A 17268-nucleotide genomic window follows, 5' to 3' on the forward strand; every position below is an offset into this window, starting at 1 on the left:
ACATAACGTGAGGAGGGATCAAGGATTGAAGAGGGGAGGAGGAAACATTTTGCTCTGGTGGAAAAAACAAAACAACAACACAGAGAGGACATTAGAGAAGGCGCCCAACCACGAGACTAAGCACTCCCTAAACTGTGCTATTTTCTCCACTGTCTTCATTCACCACAAATTAATATGTAATCAAATCAACAACAAACAATTCCAAGTAATTATTACATGTACACTACACACCTGTCACCACCGTCTTACTCCTCCAATGTGTGTGCAGACAGATTATTGTGGACAGGTGAAGATGTAACCTACATCACCATGACACCCCCTGAAAGAAAAGAAAACACATCCACATCCACAAGGTGGCAGTGAGAAACCAAGAATGAGTCCTGCAGGAGCTCAAGTGGGCCATTCCACAAATACTCCATGAATCTAATTATAAAGGACCCATTAATCTGGCACGGCATCATACATGTAGGCAGGAGACATCCGTGGACACACACACAGCAGAGAAGACCAGCAGCTCCCAGCTCTGCAGGAGATTTGTGATCTGTGTTCACGCCAGTGATGGATCATCCTGAAGCTGATTAAAGGTCTGTGTCACAAAGTGAAGTCAAAACTGTGTTTGTGGTGTTTTCAGCACCGGACAGCTCCATTACACACGTGTGTGTGTGTGTGTGTGTGTGTGTGTGTTTGCCATGAAAGGCTGCTGTCCAGTCCTGACCTCCATAAAGACTCTCAGGTCAGGATCACAGGGCCAGACCTAGATATGGGCCCTTTATTCCTGCCTTTGAGGGCCAAACTATTACCCGGTATAATGGTTCAATAGTAGATAATTAAATTATTTTGACCACATCACTTTTAAGAGGACACAAAGACAGTGAAGGACAGACAACGATGGAGCAATGATTCAGTAATAATCCAGGATGATGCTTCACTTTACAAAATATGAACACACAGTAACTATGTGATCAGCCACCAGGTAGACATCCAAACACAATGATTACAAAACCAACAGATTAGATGAAGGGAATAACTGTAAATCATTCATTATTGACTCTATGTAATCTAGTCTTGCTACTCAAACTGCTACCTATTGTTAGCATAGCAGCTAGCTTGCTGAGCATGTCCAGCTTTCAAACCACCAAGTGCAGACCGACTACTTTGCAACATGCAGGATATGCAATATATTTTAGCCACTTATTTCCATCCAGTCATGAATATACCTGACTTACTTTCAAACAGCTGTTTGTGAATCATATCCTTTTAGTTTGCAAGCTACATTATTTCCATTCCATTCTCACCCATAACAGGCTGCAGGGTCTGCAGAAAAATTGGGTTTTTGTCCTTTTTGCCACATTCAGAGCGACATAACAGCACCGCTGTGTTCATTTCACATTAATTCACAATGTTACATGAAGAAGTAATCCAAGTACTGTATCTAACTTAACCCTCATGCGTTGTTCGGGACATTTTTGTCCTCTGAGAGAAATTTTTCTGTTTATTTTGGCCATAACTTTGTCAATATGTGGACAAATTGAATCATTTTTCCTCAATAAGCTTAATTTTACATAAATTTTGTTAATATGATTTTAAAATTTTTCATAGGTCAACGGTACACTGTGGGCAAATTTTACCCCCTAATGTGTTGTTCGGGGACAAAAACGTCCCCTAACTTTAACGGTTTTAAAAATATATTAGATAAATATTTTTTTGAAATTTTTTTGCATAGACCTTTTAATTAACTTCAGTTCTAATCAACAGTAGTGAAAAAATCATTTTCCCCCAGGATTTTAACCCTTTAATCACCAATTTTATAAGGGGTGGTGCTGAAAATTGAAAAAAAAACACACAAAATGGCTCATTTTTAATAGAAAAGGTGAATGTGGACTGGATTCTTTTGAACCTTTATTATAGTCTTGGTCATGTCAAACATCAGTAAAAAAATTGACTTTATTGCATTATTAGTTTTTGCACAGCACTGGATTTTCTTTTTTTCTCCCATTTTGTCCCATAGACTTACATTATAAACACATTTTTTTTGACTGCACAGCCATGGCACTAAATAATCATGCATTCTTGATTGTTGGTGGTTTACCCTGTTGGTAGGAGGTAACATTTGTGATTTTTACAGTTAACAACTTAATTACCATATTAACCCTTTACCTGCAGGCCTGTGCTCATGTACTGTAGTTTCTGGCTTAAGTATATGGAGTTATAGGGAGTATTTTAGCACATAATTGTGTGTCTACACACTGTGTGTGTATGTTAGAGAGGAAGAGAGCCATTTGCACACTGTCAGGGAAGGAAAGTCAGGAAAATAAAGTTACTAAGTAAGTGAAGTGTACCTAATTCAGACGTACAACGGCAATGCATAAGCATGTAAAATGAAAACATCCAGGAGTTCTGGCGTCTGAAGTTGTGGATGGGTAAAATAGCTGTTTTTTTTTTTTTTTTTAGCTTTCGGAAAACACGTCCTCCAGTAGAGTGACTTTACTTTTAGGTTAGTGTCTCAGTTGAGATCACTGAATTAGTCTAAGTGAGGTCTAAGTGCCCCTTTTCCATGGTGTGTTGCGCTCCACACGACCATACGTACATGTGCATGTTACTAAATAGACACCATAGATAGATAACTTGATAACATAATAAATAATCATTGACTAACCAAATCTAATCTACAGTTTAGTCCCCTACTAAAATTAGTATTAAAAGTAGTTTAGTAAAGTAAAGTAAAGTAAATTTGTTGCAGCCCTAAAAGTAAGTGCCGGGCCCTTTGATGCTGAGAGGTTCAGACTAAACAAAACAAAAACACTAGTGGACTTGCATGCATCCTCCTGGTCATTTAATGGTGACAAGAGCAGCAAGCAGCATGAAGAGAGGATTCACCTGTGCATGAGTGAAGGATTCACTTGTGAACGAATGAAGGATTCGCTTGTGAACAAGTGACGGATCTACTTGTGCAGCCTTCACAGCTTCACAGCCTGGCCCTTCATAGAGCCAGGCTGCACAATCATTTCCAGAGATTGTGCACAAGTGAATCCTCTCTTCATGTTGCTTTCTGCTCTTCTCACCATCAAATGACCACAAGGTCACATGTAAGACCACTTGCCTTTTTGTTTTGTTTAGTCTGCACCTGTAGACATCAAAGGGCCACACGTGCATAGCAACACTTTCTTTGTTTTTGTTTACTATGAAGACTCTGTGGTTGTGTGTACTCACAGACAACAAGATCAGTGTGCAAATGGCTCTCTTCCTCTCTAACATACACACACAGTGTGTAGACACACAATTATGTGCTAAAATACTCCCTATAACTCCATATACAAGCCAGAAACTACACTACATGAGCACAGGCCTGCAGGTAAAGGGTTAATATGGTAATTAAGTTGTTAACTGTAAAAATCACAAATGTTACCTCCTACCAACAGGGTAAACCACCAACAATCAAGAATGCATGATTATGTAGTGCCATGGCTGTGCAGTCAAAAAAAGTGTGTTTATAATGTAAGTCTATGGGACAAAATGGGAGAAAAAAAGAAAATCCAGTGCTGTGCAAAAACTAATAATGCAATAAAGTCAATTTTTTTACTGATGTTTGACATGACCAAGACTGTAATAAAGGTTCAAAAGAATCCAGTCCACATTCACCTTTTCTATTAAAAATGAGCCATTTTGTGTTTTTTTTTTTCAATTTTCAGCACCACCCCTCATAAAATTGGTGATTAAAGGGTTAAAATCCTGGGGGAAAATGATTTTTTCACTACTGTTGATTAGAACTGAAGTTAATGAAAAGGTCTATGCAAAAAAAATTCAAAAATATATTTATCTAATATATTTTTAAAACCGTTAAAGTTGGGGGACGTTTTTGTCCCTGAACAACACATTAGGGAGAAAAAAAGAAAATCCAGTGCTGTGCAAAAACTAATAATGCAATAAAGTCAATTTTTTTACTGATGTTTGACATGACCAAGACTGTAATAAAGGTTCAAAAGAATCCAGTCCACATTCACCTTTTCTATTAAAAATGAGCCATTTTGTGTTTTTTTTTTTCAATTTTCAGCACCACCCCTTATAAAATTGGTGATTAAAGGGTTAAAATCCTGGGGGAAAATGATTTTTTCACTACTGTTGATTAGAACTGAAGTTAATGAAAAGGTCTATGCAAAAAAAATTCAAAAATATATTTATCTAATATATTTTTAAAACCGTTAAAGTTGGGGGACGTTTTTGTCCCTGAACAACACATTAGGGAGAAAAAAAGAAAATCCAGTGCTGTGCAAAAACTAATAATGCAATAAAGTCAATTTTTTTACTGATGTTTGACATGACCAAGACTGTAATAAAGGTTCAAAAGAATCCAGTCCACATTCACCTTTTCTATTAAAAATGAGCCATTTTGTGTGTTTTTTTTTCAATTTTCAGCACCACCCCTTATAAAATTGGTGATTAAAGGGTTAAAATCCTGGGGGAAAATGATTTTTTCACTACTGTTGATTAGAACTGAAGTTAATGAAAAGGTCTATGCAAAAAAAATTCAAAAATATATTTATCTAATATATTTTTAAAACCGTTAAAGTTAGGGGACGTTTTTGTCCCCGAACAACACATTAGGGAGAAAAAAAGAAAATCCAGTGCTGTGCAAAAACTAATAATGCAATCAAGTCAATTTTTTTACTGATGTTTGACATGACCAAGACTGTAATAAAGGTTCAAAAGAATCCAGTCCACATTCACCTTTTCTATTAAAAATGAGCCATTTTGTGTTTTTTTTTTTCAATTTTCAGCACCACCCCTCATAAAATTGGTGATTAAAGGGTTAAAATCCTGGGGGAAAATGATTTTTTCACTACTGTTGATTAGAACTGAAGTTAATTAAAAGGTCTATGCAAAAAAATTTCAAAAAAATATTTATCTAATATATTTTTAAAACCGTTAAAGTTAGGGGACGTTTTTGTCCCCGAACAACACATTAGGGTAGTGTTTGCGAACAATGCATGAGGGTTAATATAATATAATAAGGATTATATTTTGTGAATGTCCCTTTGCATGAAGGTCCATGTAAAAACAGATAATCCTAAATTTGTATTTATAGTTTATATTTCTAAGTATAACACCATTACACTCAGATATATTCTACGTCTGTGCTTGATCCTGCATCTCTAGTACAGCTAATTAATAAATAGTACATAATAATACAACCCTTATTGTGTTCATTCTGAAGCTGTCAGCTGCCATCACTGCATCACCTTTTGACTTGAATGTATATTAATGTTTAGAATTTATTAGGTTTTATTTTATATTTTTTATTTTTACGCTCACTACTTTACCTTATTTGTATTTCTGTCTTTTTTGAGTATACATGGAGCACCTGGAACGAAAGCAATTTCCCCCTGGGATCAATAAAGTATTTCTGATTCTGATTCTGATTCTGATCACACCATCACTGCAGAACAGAAATCACATATATACTATCTGCACTAAAATATAATTAAGAATAAAAACACCTCTTCAGTAAAGAGCCGTCTGTTTACATTCTTTACCTGGTAATCCATGCTTGTGTAAAATCAATACTCATCACAACAACTGCATTTTCCCCTCACCACACATCTATTGTAGGCGTACGCAATTCACTGCCACAAGCTCTTTGTTATGAGGCTGCTGCTGAAAAAAAATGACACACAAGGACATATAGTGATGCTTATCTGCCATAAAGGAGGGATTAAAAACACAACAAAGGCCAAAGGCAGAGGAGGGGACTGATGATTTTTACCAGGAGCCATCCACAAGAGGGAGCATGGTCCAAATGTGCTGTAAGTGCAGCAGGGAGGCACACTCTTCCTGTTTCTGCGTGTCTGATTATTTTCACTGTAGTTGTCTGTTATAAACGAGGGGAAATTAAATTTCCCGAACAGTGGTCCAGCTGTTTCCCAGAGTCTCCCCACTGTGTGCCATTTCTGTCCCCCTTCTCCTCCTTAACCTTTTAACACCTTAAACTTTAAACCTGAACATGCACTGTTGTGTTGCTTTATATAACTTTACTTAGTCATAGTCCAACAACAAACAAAGTTCTATGTGTAAGAATGAGATTTGTATTCACATGGCATCAGTCAAAAGACTCTAAAAGTCTGCAGCCTCCAGCAAACAGACTCCTGCTGAGAGACGACGCACGGTGACGTTGGAAACTTTACCTGGAGCTCAGGGCTGAGGATTAAGGATAAAATGGGCTGCACTGTGTGAAAATCCCTCTTTGATCTTATTAAAGCAGGTGAAACTATGACACCATCAGCAGCAATCATGAGCCTTTCAGGGCTGGAGCCAGAAATTTGGGGGGAACGTGACTCTCCCATTTCCACCACGTCTCTAACAGAAAGTCTGTTTCTCAAAATTAAGCATTCAGTACTCCTTAATCTATCATTATTTATTTATTTATTTCAAAAACAATAAAGTAACAATAATAACATGGAAAGAAATTCGTTCTAAATAGTACGCCCTCTAGTGGACTGTTTATGTAACATGGATGTACATCGATGTGAACAGTTATTTTTACTAGCCACCCATTTGCATAAACAAATAAATGTTTTAAAAAATCACAAATTATATTATTATATTTTGCTACAACCCCTTAAAACATCTTGGAACAGAATCACATAAGAATGGTGAGGTGAGGTTTCACACTTTGCCACTAGGAGGTGTTAGAAATGAGACCACACCCTTAAACTTCCATTAAGTAAAATGGCTAAAAAAAATACAGGTTTCTATAATAATTGTGTATTTAAATCTTGTACATATTGTACATATAATGTAAAAAGGAAAGACAATCTGTTACAACTGTGACTCAACAATAGATCCAAAATTCAAATATGGTATGTTTATCAAAAAAATAATGATTTAATGTACCGGAATTCGGAGCTTGCCGTTATCCCGGGAGGGTTAACCAAAGAACTTCAACCGCTGGATATCGGAGTAAACAGGGCGTTTAAAGCTAAGCTGCGAGCGGTGTGGGAGCGATGGATGGCAGACGGCGAGCACAGTTTTACCAAGACTGGGAGGCAGCGCCGGGCGAGTTACGCCACCATATGTGAGTGGATTGTGGACGCATGGGCTCATGTTTCTGCATTGACTGTTGTCCGGGCTTTTGTGAAAGCCGGCGTAATTTCCGAACAGCCAGCCGGCAACGACAGTGACAGTGACTCTGACAGCGATGAGAGGGAAGCTGGTATGCAAGCACTCGCACAGTTGTTTTATTCTGACACTGAAGATGAGGACTTTGATGGGTTTGCGGGAGAGGATTGATTAAAATGTGAGTGTATTGTACATAGCTGTAATAAAGTTCGACTTAACTCTGTTTTTGTCCCGTTACCTTTTTATTTACCGTACGTACTGGTATCTGGCGTCTTAGCGTCTCAGTGACTGTTGTCCGAGCTTTTGTGAAAGCCGGCGTAATTTCAGAGCAATAATGAATTAGGAATCACTGTGGTGCAATTTATATCCAAAGATGGTCTTTATTTGTTAATAAAGTGTAAAGATAAAGTTGGAATCACAACAGGCATTCAGCAGCAGCCACTGCTCTGCCCATAGAAACACACACGCTGTTTCTCTGTCGCTGCCACCGTCGAGAGAGAGGCTGCACCGGCTCCTCACTGATATCCAGCCGGTTTTTACTGAATTTACGTACTGGTATGTTTTAGCGTAACCTGCGCCTTATAGTACGGTGCGCCTTGTGTATGCGCTGAGGACAGAAATAGACCGTGTAACTGACACTGCGCCTTATAATGCGGTGCGCCTTATGGTCGTGAAAATACGGTATGTTACCTAGCAGGGGGGAAGCAAACAGGACTAACCGATCCTTCTGTTTCTTCTTCATGGTATGATAAGCTAAGCTAAGCTAAGCTAAGCTAAGCTAGGCTAACTAGCTAAAAATATCAATACTGCATATCTTCATTTTACTTTCATTGGCTAATTTAATCATTACAGAGAGAAAATGGTCTCATAATAACTTACAAAATTAGATTTCTTTACATAAATGAAAATTTCTTGTTCAGTTGAGACCGGAAAAAACGTTTCAATAGGGTTTAAACCTCAAAGAGGGTCAAGGACAGAGTGAGCTGATCTTGGCTGTTCAGGGATAAAATTTATGTCCACAGGGAGCTGCTGGTTGGAGCAGATGCACTGTGGTGTATTACTGGGTGTAGACTGTGCAGCAACGCTTATCTGCATCTAAACATATTTATGTATTCAATGAAGAGAAGCAGGCAGAGGAGAGTCAGCTATTAAGAAGTGGACATGTTTTAATTACATTTTAATCACAGTGTACTGATGTATAAAACATGGCGCTCAGCGTGAGTCTGACTCCGTCTGACCCTTTACACATTCAAGAGTCGACATTTTAATCAGAACTGCCATGAAATTCCTTCTTTATCGAAACACTTTTATACGTCTAGATATTACAAGTCCAAGTTGGAATCCAATTTGACAATTTTTCATGGTTTTAAATAGCCAATACGCCTTTTTTCCCTTTAGAGCCAATTAAAATGGACAAAAGTACAATCCTTTAATTTTCTCATAAAAATGTAAATGAATGAAAATGACTGCTTGCAATCAAAGGAATTGTTCAACAATGGAAAATAAACCATGTCTTCATCACATTGTGGAGCAGAGACATCAGTGTTGTGGGTTAAAACAGGGATTAGACTTCTGATGATGAGATGCAGCATGAGGTCACCACTACACTCTGTGAGTGTTTACTGTGTGGGTCTGTTGTTTTAACCATGTGTGGTTTTAAAAGGGTCTGATGATGTGAAAGAATCCACCGTCGTCTGTAGAGATACTTAAAAACTGAAGAGCAGTGGGTGAGTCTCTGAAGTGGTGCACTTTAAAGAGTATCTGCCGCGGTTAAAGGTGATAGGGAGCATCTCTCCATAAAGCTGTAGCTACATGCTACATGGAGTGAAAATAAACGATCACTTTGCGGAGTTTAAATGTTTTGTGCAGTTCAAAGATTTGTTGTTCATATTTGTATTAAATCCACTGAAGGGACACAAAGCACTGAGCAGATCATTGATTATGACATCACAGCCAGGGTTAGAGATGACAAGCAAAGGCTAAGGAGTGTTGCCATGGTGACAATAATCAGGTTTAGTGTGTAAAATATTCAACAGCACACGTAACATCACAGATAATAAATACATATATCTGTAAACTTGTGAATGTGTGAAGTTCACTTACTGTGCTGCGTCTGAAGCTGCAGCCACAGGCCTCCATCAGGGATCCTGTCTGTGAAGTGGATTTATTAAATATAGGGAATAAACATATGATCAAGAATACAAATAAATATTTACATGTATTAAGACGTGTTCATATATAATATGGAGCCAAGTCATATGTGATGCTAGCTGATTTATATTTGTCTTTAGTGTAGCCACTGATCACAGTTCAATACTGGACTGACCTGTTTTAAATGTGATGCAGAACTTACTGACTGCTCATTTGATCCATAAACACAACGATTAAACAATAATTAAATGTGTATTGAATGAATGCAGGATAAAAACTGTTGTGTCTGTTTTACCTCTTTATGTTATGACTTATAATGATGCTCTTGTTGCTTTTCTTTCTAGACTCTAGATTTTATATATATATATATATATATATATATAATTGTCAAGTTCTTAAATCTTTCTTTCAGTTTCGGAAAATAAATTTAAGCCATAACATATTCTGTCCTCTCTACGAACAGTTAAGCATTACGGCCTCCAACAGAGAAGTCTGTCTTGCACAATGAAGGCAAATCGCAGCCTTTGTGAGGAGCCCGTCTGGCTGCAGTCAACACATTCATCCATAGGCCTCCTTCTATAATAGGATCATAAAATTTGGATAAAGACTTTGCAGTTCAAATGGTCAAATCTCAACCCCTCACACTTCCTTTCATGGTAATATTATGCAGCCTCGCTTGAACGTGTTGAGCTGATCATGAGATGCAGAGATGTGGATACAAACTCACTGTTCACTGTTATTTAATGACTATATTTGATGCATTGTTATAAATATTACTGATGTAAAAATGGACACCACACTTTCAGATAATCAATGTTAAGTGTTTACCTGAGGTCCGTCTGTGGTGGGAGAGGTCTGGCCGCATATCCTGTGTGTCTGAATATTTTGGGAAGAAGTGCTTTTATCAGCTGAGAATGAGGTGAAATCAGTTAATCACATGACATAAACTGGATTCCAATAGGTCAAAGCTGCAGCTTCATATAAACATCCATCACAGAAGCCAGAACAAAGAGTGGATAAAGCAGTGTAAGCTTTAGGTTTTCCCTGAGCACACATGCCAAGCCTGGACCTTCACTGTAATGACTTCCATTTCTAAGAATCAAATTTGTCCGCCCTGATGAGCCACTGCATCCTACAAAAGGGGGCGCTGTTGAGGCAGAGAACCACTGCTTCAAGTTCCTCTGAATGGCAGCCCTCCTTCTTTTCATACTGACACTTTTCACAGTGATGCCACATAAGACAGACAGAACAGCAGTGTGACTGCAGGCAGGCGGCAGCGATGCTGCTGTCTGCATTACTTACTGGATGACTGGATCAGAAGGATGGATCAGAGTCCAGCGTGTTTCCTGTTAGTTTCATGGAGGGAAATTTGGACAATAAATCACAGATGAGACCACTCACCATGAGAACATGTGCGAGGAGTCAACATGAACCACAGACAGACACAGTAAGGACACTGGAATGCTGTTCCACCCTGAAAGAAAGTAGACTGACACCTTCGCTGTCACTTGGTCACAAACAGCTCGGGCTTCAGTCACCAGCCATCCATGAAGGCTCTGCCTGCCACTGCACACTCTGTGCGTCACCTGTTGTAACACAAACTCTCTGATAGTCCAGGTTAAACTCACTCCATTAATGGGTTTTAGTGCCACAGCACAAAAAGAACACATCTATCAGAGTGCAGTAACACATTCAGAAAACAAACAGTGAAGAAAATATGTGAAATTTTCTCTGCAAAAACAATGAATATTTTTTTTTCTTTTCAAAGTTAGAAAAGGAAAAGCTTTTATATTAAAGCAGCTGTTCACCTGAGGTGCTCAGGTCTGCTTAGATTGTGGCGGCCAAATTTCAGCACCCGCACAACTACACCTGGTTTAACAGATTTTTACTGTGTGCTTATATTTTCTTAGATTTTCAAACACACTCCCCCATCAAGTTAACCTCTCTCACATCATGGTCGAATTATTGCAGATTTTTGTCAAACAACTGCCACAAAATGTATTTTGTTTCATTTTCAGGACATCCATGACAATAAAAAAAATGCTCTATTTTGATTAAACTGCTCCTTCATTACTTTAACAAAATGCAGGAAACTATAATTAGATGCTGATCTATACAAAACAATAAGAAAGAAGCACTGAAATCAGCTCATTTTCAACTTTACTCAACTAAATAGTCTCAAATACAGCTGGGTTTTAGTGCTGTAAACACATCCACACAGAGCCTGGCCGCTCATATACCTGAGGGATATCACAATGAATTCTTCTGAGATGAGGAAAATGTTATAACTTTTATTCTCACACAGTATTTGGGTCATATCAACAATAGCAGATCTTTTCAAGAGCATGCTTCTTAAAAACACCCCGATATGGAGCAAAAAACAGACACTTTCATTCAACAAAAGCTATTAAATATCATTTACAGGGGAGGGAAATCTTCCACCGAAGACAATGATCAAAACACAAGTTGAAAACTTGTCTTCCTTGATATGATATAGACAGTGAATTCAAACTCATGAACTTCTCCATGGTCCCAAATTAACTTATGAAACTTTATATATACACAAAAAAATGTGCTACACAGACCAGCAATGTTAGAAACTATTGTCAGGATGTAGGAACCAACAGAATGAACAAAATAGCCTATATAAAAATGCAGCTCACTGTTCACTAATGCAGGACTGACTGTATTGCACTATTGTGACGTCTAACTAGTCGTGTTACAACATATTCCTCGTGTCCTCTCTTTTGACGTGATCCAGCGTCTTGTCGTGGCACTTGCTTTTTTTGTTCTGGTGAGTTTTGACATGTTTTGCCAGGTGGTCACTCCTCATGAACCTCTTGCAGCAGTCCGGGCAAACAAAGCGCTTCTCGCCAGTGTGAGTCCTCAGGTGTCTCTGCAGCTCGTCCGACCTGGTGAAACTCTTGCCACAGAACAGCCAGTTGCACACAAACGGCCGCTCTCCAGAGTGCCACCTCAGGTGCGCCTTGAGGTGAGAAGTTTTCCCATAAACTTTCCCGCAGCCCGGTATGTGACAGATGTGCTGCTTCTTCTTGCCGGGCTCGTCGCTGGACGTGGAGGACTGGCAGTTCGGACACCTGCACCTCCTGCACCGCCGCGCAGTCGCTAGAGGGGACTTTGTGTGCAGCAGAGCGGCGATTTGCGTCTGATATTGCGCAAAGTCCGTATGTCCCAGAACTAAACCTCTCTGCAGCTGAAAGCGGTGTGGACTTAGGGAAGTAGAGTGGCTGACATGGTTCCCCTGCTGGAGGCTCCACCACGGAATATCCTCTCCGGGGTTTGGAGACAACTGTCTCTGCTGCTGGTGCACAAGGCCGGAGGGTCCCGTGACAAAACTTGGCATCGCGGGCGGAATGGGGGTCGGAGCTGCGTAGCTGACAGCGGGGACGTATGTGGGAGCGCAGGTGGTCTGCAGAGACTGCATGGAGCAAGGTAACATCTTCACCGGGGAGAAGTCATAGGGGTACGAGGGGTCCGCCGGAGGGGTGAGCGGCAGTTCGTGGTGGGAGCTGAAGGAGCTCTGGATGTGCGCAGACAGCTGGGGCTTGGAGGATAGTCCGAAAGTAGAGTTAGTGGCCAGGCTGCTCTGAGGGTTTCCCTCGTTAGTCCACGGGTGAAATAAACGCGAAGGAGAACCCAGAGTGGGATCGTAGGGGACCTGGAGGAAGTCTGTGGGGTTTGATCCGTGATGGTGCCCGATCCGGTTACAAGTGGCAGCCAGGAGAGCCAGCGGAGAGTGCTTACAGTTCTCTGGGGAAGAGTTTGGAGTTCGGTCCTGGAGATCAGACACACACACACAAACACAGCGATGTTACCATCAGTGCTCCACGAGGAAAAACACTAATAACACCGAGAAATGCTTTAAATTACAATTAATCTCTAAATCTACAGCAGCATCCTGGGTGGTGAGGATGAGACACACAGCTGTCATGAAATCACAGCAGCCTACATCAGACTATCAAAAGTTTTAGCCGTGTTAAAAATGAGAGAGTCGTAAAAAAACAAGCCGGAATGTTTTAGTTTACAACTTATTAAAGTGAAGAAAAACTTGCGCACAAACCTGCAGAAAAGCCTGTAGTGTCTCATTCCGCAGTACAGCCACTGCTGCCATGGTAAACGCGCTCCTCCTCACGATGGAAACAAAATCAAAATAAAGGCGCTAATTTAGGTGAATATGTGCATTCACAGTCAAATATCTCGTCGAGCAGGTCTTCACTCCGCCGTCCTCTCTGCGATATATCCCTGGTCTATCTGAAGAGTGAGGGATCACTTCTTAGAATTTGATAAGGACTTTGGTGGGCCGCCAGCCAGTCAGAAATAAGATTTATTACTTTGAAGTTTGCCGCTGCCCAATCATCAAAGAATAGCGGCTCTTTGAGAGGGGAAAGCAAATCCTTTGAATCCACAAAGCTCCTATGGTGTGTTTGTTGGTCTGGATAAAGGAGCTGATTATTAGGGGGGTTGGGAAGGGAGGAGATAAAGGCGGGACAATTAATGAAGTAATCACTATGTGGGAAATGTATATACACAAATAATTGGATTTTCTTGATCAAAGACCCCCATGCCGCCTGGAGACCCCGGTATTGGATGCTGTAGTCATCTGATCCTCTTTTTGTAATTAAGGATTTGTAGCAGAACCCTATGTGACAATGTGACATTGTTATCTCTGGAGATCTCCAAGCGTTGCCTGGCTGTTTGATGGAGACCAAATCAAGTGACTCAACACAAAGTTCTCATCTCTGAAGAATCTCTTTTACATTTCTAATTTGAATTAAAAAAATTCTTTGTTGTGCCTTTGAACTCCACAACACGGCATTAAACACTTAATTATGCCCTCTCTGACTGCTTCTTTCTCCTTCACTCATTCCACTCTGTTGTTTTTATCAGAGGCTCACTTCAAATTTTCAGACTTTTTTTTTTCTTACCCACATTAAAATCAGACATAAGAGTCTGAAGGGAAACTTACCAGCAGGTGACTCAAACGACTGTCGCCTGTAAAATCTGTGTGTATCTTTAATTATAGAAGAATCACTGCAGCATCCAAATAAAACACAGGTACTGAAACCAACACAATAACATTTAATGAAGGCAAAAGTATGCAGTTTTCATAAGATAACGTGCCAAACTTTCTGCGCTCCAGAGCTGCAGAAATGGAAGTTGTATAGTTCAACTCCTCTGATCTTTATCTGGCTTCCCTGCAGAAACAATCACTGTCCTCTCAAGTAGTTTGGAGCGGCAGATTTTGAATTAGATCTGTTCCTTTGAAGGGATTAATGTTCCCAGTCCTCTCCCACGGCTTTACACACAGTCATGAGGGAAAGGGGGAGTCCTGCTGGGCTGCACTGGAGCCATGTTATACAGGAGTGCTGTAGTCACTCTGCAGACTGATAAAAAAAAAAAGTAGTGCAGATTAACCTTGTTTACATCAAATTTTGGCTGCCACGGTGGTTATTGTTGCTTCATGACAAATGTAAAAAAAAGTTTGGGCAAACAGGAAGTTGACTGGATCCTCACACATCATGCTAAGCCTGTCTTAGCATGTACAGGAGCTGTTAGAAATTCACCCCGTGCCACACAGATTCTTCACCCGTTCACCGAGTTATGTGGGTATTCATACTTGAGAAATTTTATCACATTTATAGGCTGTGAGTATTTGCTTAATGCACCACTTAAGCATCTAAATTCCTGAATGGATCAAAGGTTAAGGGTTGCCAGGTCTATTTAGTGATACAAATAAATACCCTTTATTAATGAAAACACGCATAAAATGGTGGTAAAAAACAGAGGTGTGAAAATAAACACCAGCAAAAATTGGGAAACAAAAGATTCTGACACTCTGCAGCTGATTACAAGTCCTATAAGCCAAAAAACCTGTGTAGTCAGCCATTTCTAACACTTACAAAGTTGGTTTTATGTTAGGTCCCAGGTTTAAAATGTTGTAATCTGCTCTCCTATGTCGACTGTTAAAGTAAAAAGAAATAGTTCACTGATTTAGGGGTGGATCTTCACATAAATCAGCTTTCCATGTGAGCTGCTGCCATCTGCAAGGCAAATTTTAGCCATAAGTGACATGAATTTTGCGAGCCATCAGCATTAACAAATAATTGTTCCTTTGAGACGCTGGCTTCAGCCCTAAATGCAGTTTCCTACATGTTAATGCATCTCAATGGGACCCCAGCTGAGGGATGGATTTGGCTGAGCAGGACTTTGATATAGTTTGTAAGAAATTCGTGACTATAGCTCAATACAATGTCTGGTCTCCTCCCTCCCCTCCCCTAAGGTAATTTACTTCCTCCAAACCTTTCCAATCTCATGGATGTGCCTCAAGTTTTTACAGGGTTACCTCAGCAGCCGTTTGGCTGAAGTAAAAATGTTCCTGCGGCATTTGGTGGGAAAATTAACTAGAAGGAACCCCCCACTGTAACTGCCTGTACACTCAAAGGGTTGAACATGGAACCAGTCAGCACCATCCATACAGTCTTTTGAAGGATACAACAGAGAGTGGATCGACAGAGAGGCTGCTGAAGGGAGCAGACGTGTCAAAGGAAGTGGACAGAAAAGACAGGACTCTCACAGGTGTTACAGAGACAAGAAGCAAGGGATTATTAAATAAACCATAAAGTTACAAGTACTGTAAATATTCATACTCAAAGCATTTTGTTTTTAAATATGTTCTAAAACTCGGAGTTTTAAAGGCCAACATTATAATGTTTGTGTGGCAGGGATAAAGCAAAAATATCCTGAGTTACCAAAAAATAAATCCAAATTAAAAAAACCCACATTGTTTAAACACGTTTATTTGACCCATATAAAACAGCAGTTTACTAGAAATAAATATACATTTACAATAGATGTCCTGTGTGTTGTTGAGATATAGTTTTGGTCCCATTCAGAGGTGAAGAAGGCAATCTGGAAAAAGGAGACACAAAAAAACAACAGTGACATCCCCATCAAGCAGGAAATGTGAAGTGCTATTAATGATCATTTATGGACTGATATCATTTTTAACAGGGTGATTTTCACTTTATGAGAGTGGGTGGACGGGGGGGCAGTGAATAGACAGTGAGGATTTGACAGAGTCACGGGGCAAACGCCACAACATGAACCTCTTTTTAACTTTCCATATTCTCTGGACAGTTGGAGAGAAAACAGGTTCCACATCTGTCTCATACAAGACATATCAGAGACTTGGGGGTGGGTGAGGGTGAGGGGGTGCATGTGTGAGAGAGTGTGTGGGAGAGACAGCGAGAGAGGCAGAGAGAGAGAGGGAAAGGCAGAGGGAGAGATGCTCGAGGCTACTGGGTACTTGAGCCGCTATAATGGTGTCTCGTATGAGAAAACATCTGTGAATTTCCTCAGTGATCTACAACAAAGTATAACTCAGAGCAGTCACTCAGCAGACCTTTGAAGTTGCAGTCTGACAGAAAGCTGCCATTGTTCGCAGCCCCCAACACACAGAAACTCCAACTCTGGTCTCACTAATTTTCCCTGCAATGCGATACAACTCTTTTCTCCCCCCTTCCCTCCCTCTCTCTTCCTATGAAGCTGGAGATCTCTGCATATTCAAGAGCAAACAGCAAAGCCTTGGCAGTGTGCAGGGTTGGCCCGAGGTCACGCAAGGCGGGACAGGTCATTTTACCTTCTCTCAGCCCACCCTGGATGCATTAATCCAGCCTTAAAGAGGAAAACGCTCCCCCTCTATGATGATGTATGATTACAGGCTGCAGCGCTCTCCCAGGGAAAAAAATTCTAATAAGACATCAGCTCCTGTCATCAACCTGAGATGGATATTCAAGCAACAACTTTACCTTTATTATTCTTATCCTCGCTATAACAAGACTATATTTCCAGTGCTGGGAATGATTATGTTATGATTAAGAAAAAAAAATGACATCCTTAGTGGAGCCTTTTTTGCATGAGTTTGTTTAATATAGACAGAGCAGGCAGCTCAGTGAGCACCTACTGCAACAGAAGTATATATTT

The 17268-nt window shown here is 40.0% G+C and overlaps 2 protein-coding genes across 2 annotated transcripts in view; both read right to left on the reverse strand.

The window, feature by feature from the left end:
• Positions 1 to 11983: 11983 nt before the first annotated feature.
• sp5a (Sp5 transcription factor a) lies at positions 11984 to 13420 on the reverse strand. Its single transcript, XM_028393982.1, has 2 exons — positions 13346 to 13420; positions 11984 to 13060 (listed from the first exon to the last, which is right to left on the reverse strand). Exons 1-2 carry the CDS (start codon positions 13394 to 13396, stop codon positions 11984 to 11986), a joined length of 1128 nt encoding a protein of 375 aa, XP_028249783.1. The 5' UTR covers positions 13397 to 13420.
• A 2671-nt stretch (positions 13421 to 16091) lies between these two features.
• Positions 16092 to 17268, reverse strand: part of myo3b (myosin IIIB) — a 51179-nt gene continuing 50002 nt past the window's right edge. Inside the window, exon 35 of the mRNA XM_028393523.1 lies at positions 16092 to 16194. The gene's annotated coding sequence lies outside the window, so the exon portion shown is untranslated. The remainder of the gene's footprint in view (positions 16195 to 17268) is intronic.

The sequence above is a fragment of the Parambassis ranga genome, chromosome 21 (assembly GCF_900634625.1).
Source record: "Parambassis ranga chromosome 21, fParRan2.1, whole genome shotgun sequence".
In the NCBI taxonomy this organism is placed as follows: Eukaryota; Metazoa; Chordata; class Actinopteri; family Ambassidae; genus Parambassis; species Parambassis ranga.

What these genes read in the sequence shown, in the direction of transcription:
- sp5a (XM_028393982.1), bottom strand. Translation starts at nt 13,396, where the DNA reads ATGGCAGCAGTGGCTGTACTGCGGAATGAGACACTACAGGCTTTTCTG. An exon ending in CACTACAGGCTTTTCTGCAG is followed by an intron (nt 13,061 to 13,345) that starts GTTTGTGCGCAA and finishes TCTGATCTCCAG; the next exon opens with GACCGAACTCCAAACTCTTC.